At 40.5% G+C, this 4126-nt stretch overlaps 1 protein-coding gene across 1 annotated transcript in view; it reads right to left on the bottom strand.

Annotated features, from left to right (window-relative positions):
- The window catches only part of DNAH5 (dynein axonemal heavy chain 5), a 223620-nt gene that overhangs the window by 119190 nt on the left and 100304 nt on the right, over positions 1–4126 (bottom strand). The window contains exons 36-37 of the mRNA XM_023532947.1: positions 3893–4080; positions 3376–3570 (exon numbers count right to left, since the gene is read on the bottom strand). Coding sequence (XP_023388715.1) covers positions 3376–3570; positions 3893–4080 — 383 coding nt within the window. The remainder of the gene's footprint in view (positions 1–3375; positions 3571–3892; positions 4081–4126) is intronic.

Here is a 4126-nt window from a genome sequence, read left to right as displayed (position 1 = left end):
ACTAATAGATATAATTTGACAGAGAGAAAGAAAGAAATTTCCTCTTAGAGTATACATAGCCCCCTGAGCTTCTTCTTAATCATCCATTAAAAAAAGTCCTTGTATCTCTAAAGCTAAAATTCTGAACCAGAATAAACTGAGATCTCACTTTTGACTGCCATATAGATGTACTAATCAGTAAACAGATGGGAATATTGAGGAGGAGGAAAAGTAGCTACATCCCAGTATTACCTAGAGGGAGAAGAATAAGAACAAATCAGAAGCCAAGCCCCCAACTTTGTTATTCCTTTAACATATATTTACAAAAACTCAGTCATGCCAAATTTTAGCACACACAAAGTGAGTAATTAAAAACCAATTATCCTACCACTATGGAAAACAATATGGCAGTTCCTCAAAAAATTAAAGATAGAACTATCATATGATCCAGTAATCTTACTTTTGGGTATGTGTCCAAAAAAACTGAAAGCAGAGTCTCAAAGCAATATATGTACACTCTTATTCATAGCAACACTATTCATATAGCCAGAGGTAGAAATAACCCAAATGCCCATTGAGGGAGGAACAGATAAACAAAATGTGACACACACACACACACACACACACACACACACACACACACACACACAATGGAATGTTAACCACAAAAATAAGCAAATCTTGTCACACGCTCCATGGATGAAACTCAAAGACATTATGCTAAGTAAAATGAGCCCCTCGCAAAAAGACAAGTACTATATGAACCCACTTAGATGAGGTATCTAAAGTAGACAAATGCACAGAAACAGAAAGTAGAATGGTGGTTACCCAGGGCCGAGGGGAAGGGGAAGCGAGGGGCTATTTAATGGGTACAGAGTATCAGTTTTGCAAGATCCTAAAGTTCTGGAGATCTGTCTCACAGCACTGTGAAGAAACTTAACACTACTGAACTATACACTTAAAATGGTTCAGATGGTAAAATTAATGTTCTATGTTTTTACCACCAAAAAAAAAAAAAAACCACACAATTATCTGCTAAGGTAATTGAGAGCAATGCACTTCATTTAATACTAATCATTTGGAGAATAGAGCACAGAAAAATACCGAGATTGAGTTCCTACCTTCAACGAGTTTAAATTCTGATAGAGGCAATTAAATAAAAAAAAATGAGCAAACTTGCATTAAAAGTAATAATGACGGAAAGTGCTGGTGGATGGAATTAATCAAGGAAAACTTAGAAGTGGACTCAGTTAAATCCATGAGCATGAAGTGAGATTCACACAACGTGCACCAAGAGACCAGCATGGGGCCAACTGTTTTGTACACATTGACTCACTTCATTATTCGCAATGACCTTGTGAGGAAGGGCCAGAGGCGTGCAGGAAGAGGAACTAAAATACTGAGAGGAAAGGAGTCAGGGATGCTGGAGTTTTTCAACGTATGAAAAACAGCATGGAAAAATATTTCTTTGATAGAGGTAAAGATAAGAATGAGTAAGAAAACTCTACGACGAACAGGAAAAAAAAAAAAAAAACAGGAATGGTGGTGGCAAAAAGCAAACGGTTAGGATCGGTCCGACCAGAACGCTCCCGGTCAGAAAGTTCTGTGTGTGAATGAACACGCACAGGGGAAGAACTCGTGAGTGAGAACGCGATGGAGTGGAACCGGTGGGTAATAAAAACGAATCTAGATCCAAAGACATTTGGAATGGAGACCAGAGGGAAGAGAGAGTCAAAGCGTTACACACGTTAGGAGATGTTACTCATGGTATATTGTTCTATTTATTGCGAAGTATTATTATTGAGCATATGCTTTGAAGAATTTTTATTTATATGTCCTAGAAATCTGTGGCATAATCCTGGAGTTTGTGCCTTTGTATGATCTAGACCCCTTAAGTGTGGGCAGGACTGGTGATTTGCTTCTAACTAATAATAAAATACGGCCAAGGAGACAGGCTGTACATGATTACGTGTACATGATTATGCGGTCACATTATATAAGATTTGTGATGGTTGATTTTATGTATCAACTTGACTGGGCCATGAAATGCCCAGATAGCTGATTAAACATTATTTCTGGAATCGTCTGTGAGAGCATTTCTGGAAGAGATTGGCGTGTGAATTGGACTGAGCAAAGCAAGTGGCCTTCCCCAGTGTCGCAGGCACCGTCTAGCTTTTGAGGACCCAAGGAAGGTGGGATTCGCCCTCTGTCCACCTGACTGCTGAGCTGGGGTACCAATCTGCTCCTGCTTTCAGTGCTCTGGTCTTCCAGGCGTCAGATCTGGACTATAATCTACACCATCAATCCTTTGAATGACACCTCCAACATTCCTGGGTCTCTGGCTTACAGATGGCAGATCATGGGACCCTCAGCCTCCAAAACTGCATGAGCCAAAACCTTATAATAAATCTCTTTTATATATGCATATATATCCTACTGGTCCTGCTACTCTGGAGAATTCTGATGAATACAACATGGGAGCACCTATCTCACAGGAACCTCTTTCCCTTGCTGACTTTGAGCAAGCAAGTGGCCACGCTGGGGAAGCTCATGTAGCAAAGAACCGCACACAGCCTGTGGGAACTGAAGGTGGCCTCCTCTAGCCGACAGCCAGCAAGAAGCTGCATCCTCACTCATACGACCTCAAGAAACGGAACTCTGCCAACAACCTGGGTGAACCCGGAGCAGATCGTTCCCCAGTCAAGCATCAGATGAAACCATAGCCCCAGCCAACGCCTGACTGCAGCCTGGTTAGACTGTCAGCAGGGGATACATCTAAGTTCTGCCAGGACTCCTGACCCACAGAAACTGTGGGATAATAAATGTGTATTGTTTTAAGCCAGCCAGTAATTTTGCTGTGACATTGTTATGCAGCAATAGATAATTAATATAGAAACGATAAATGGTTACTTCTCTGCCTCTCAATTCTGAAACCACGTGATGTCAGAACCTGCTACTCTAAACAGTGCAGGAAATTAGCAAGGAAGTTACAACAGAGAAGACAATTAGCAAAGCTTGGCCAAATACTTGAATGAGCTTGGAAGTGAGAGTAAATGACTGAGAGGTTCCTGAAAACTACGAGGATACATAACACTTATCGTGATGAATGTACAAGTAGGTTAAAGAGAAAAAATTAATATCCATAATACTTCGGCTCTTAAATGAGTTCAGACAGTATTCGCTTCATTTCCATACCATAAATATTAATTCCTTTAAATGTACGTCTTAATAAACTATGCATATAAAATTATTTTTGTAATGATACTACCTTCTACCTTGTATCAATAAGGTATTTTATCAACAGCCCCAGTCTATGATTTTTCAAAATGAGGAAATTTCACTGAATAGAAAAATTGAAACATGCATAAGTAGATAGAGACCTTCAGAATGTCACACCTGCTTAGAAAGCTGCTCTTCACATAGCTTGTAGAGCGTGAAAAACTTCCTGGCCAAGACAACGTTATCGATGAAGCCACAGCTGGCCAGCTTCACCCTTATGATGATCTGACGGTCGGGCACCATCATGGCCACGGAGCGGAAGTTAACCTTCAAGTTTTCGGGGAGTTCCTGCCGCCCGGCATAGCCAGGGTTCTACACAGAAAACCAACCCGAGGACAAAAGATACGATCATGAGGCAGGGAGCACACATCAGCACGACAGTAAAAGATTCATTATGCACACACCACAAATCTGGAATGACAGCCAGAGAATTCATTTACCTATCTCCCTCTCCTTCTCACTGGAGAGCGTAAGTCATGAGTCATTAAAATCAACTCTGTTTAACGCCAAAGGCTTTCAAACAGAAGTGAAAATTAGAATCCCAGTTTCCATTCATAGACAGGAGGTGACATATAACCGAGGAGATGTATGAAAATTGTGGTAAGAAGGCTGAAATTCAGGAGATCTCCCTTACCATGGTTAGAAAAAGTCCAAATTCGGGATTCATAATCACGTGATCTCCATCGGTAAAAATAAAAGATTTTTTACGCTCTTTTTTACATGTCAAAATAATGGAAATTTGCTGGGCTGCAACTGAAAGAACTGGTAGATCGATACGATTAAATTCATCAAAACAACCCCAGGATCCAGACTGCGCCAGCCCTTAGAAAGGAAATTAAACAGAAAATCCAATTAGTGTGTAATTTTG

Source organism: Pteropus vampyrus, unplaced genomic scaffold (assembly GCF_000151845.1).
Source record: "Pteropus vampyrus isolate Shadow unplaced genomic scaffold, Pvam_2.0 Scaffold94, whole genome shotgun sequence".
Taxonomy (NCBI): domain Eukaryota; kingdom Metazoa; phylum Chordata; class Mammalia; order Chiroptera; family Pteropodidae; genus Pteropus; species Pteropus vampyrus.
Note: the sequence above shows the minus strand (reverse complement) of the source record. Positions and strands in the feature narration are given on the sequence as shown.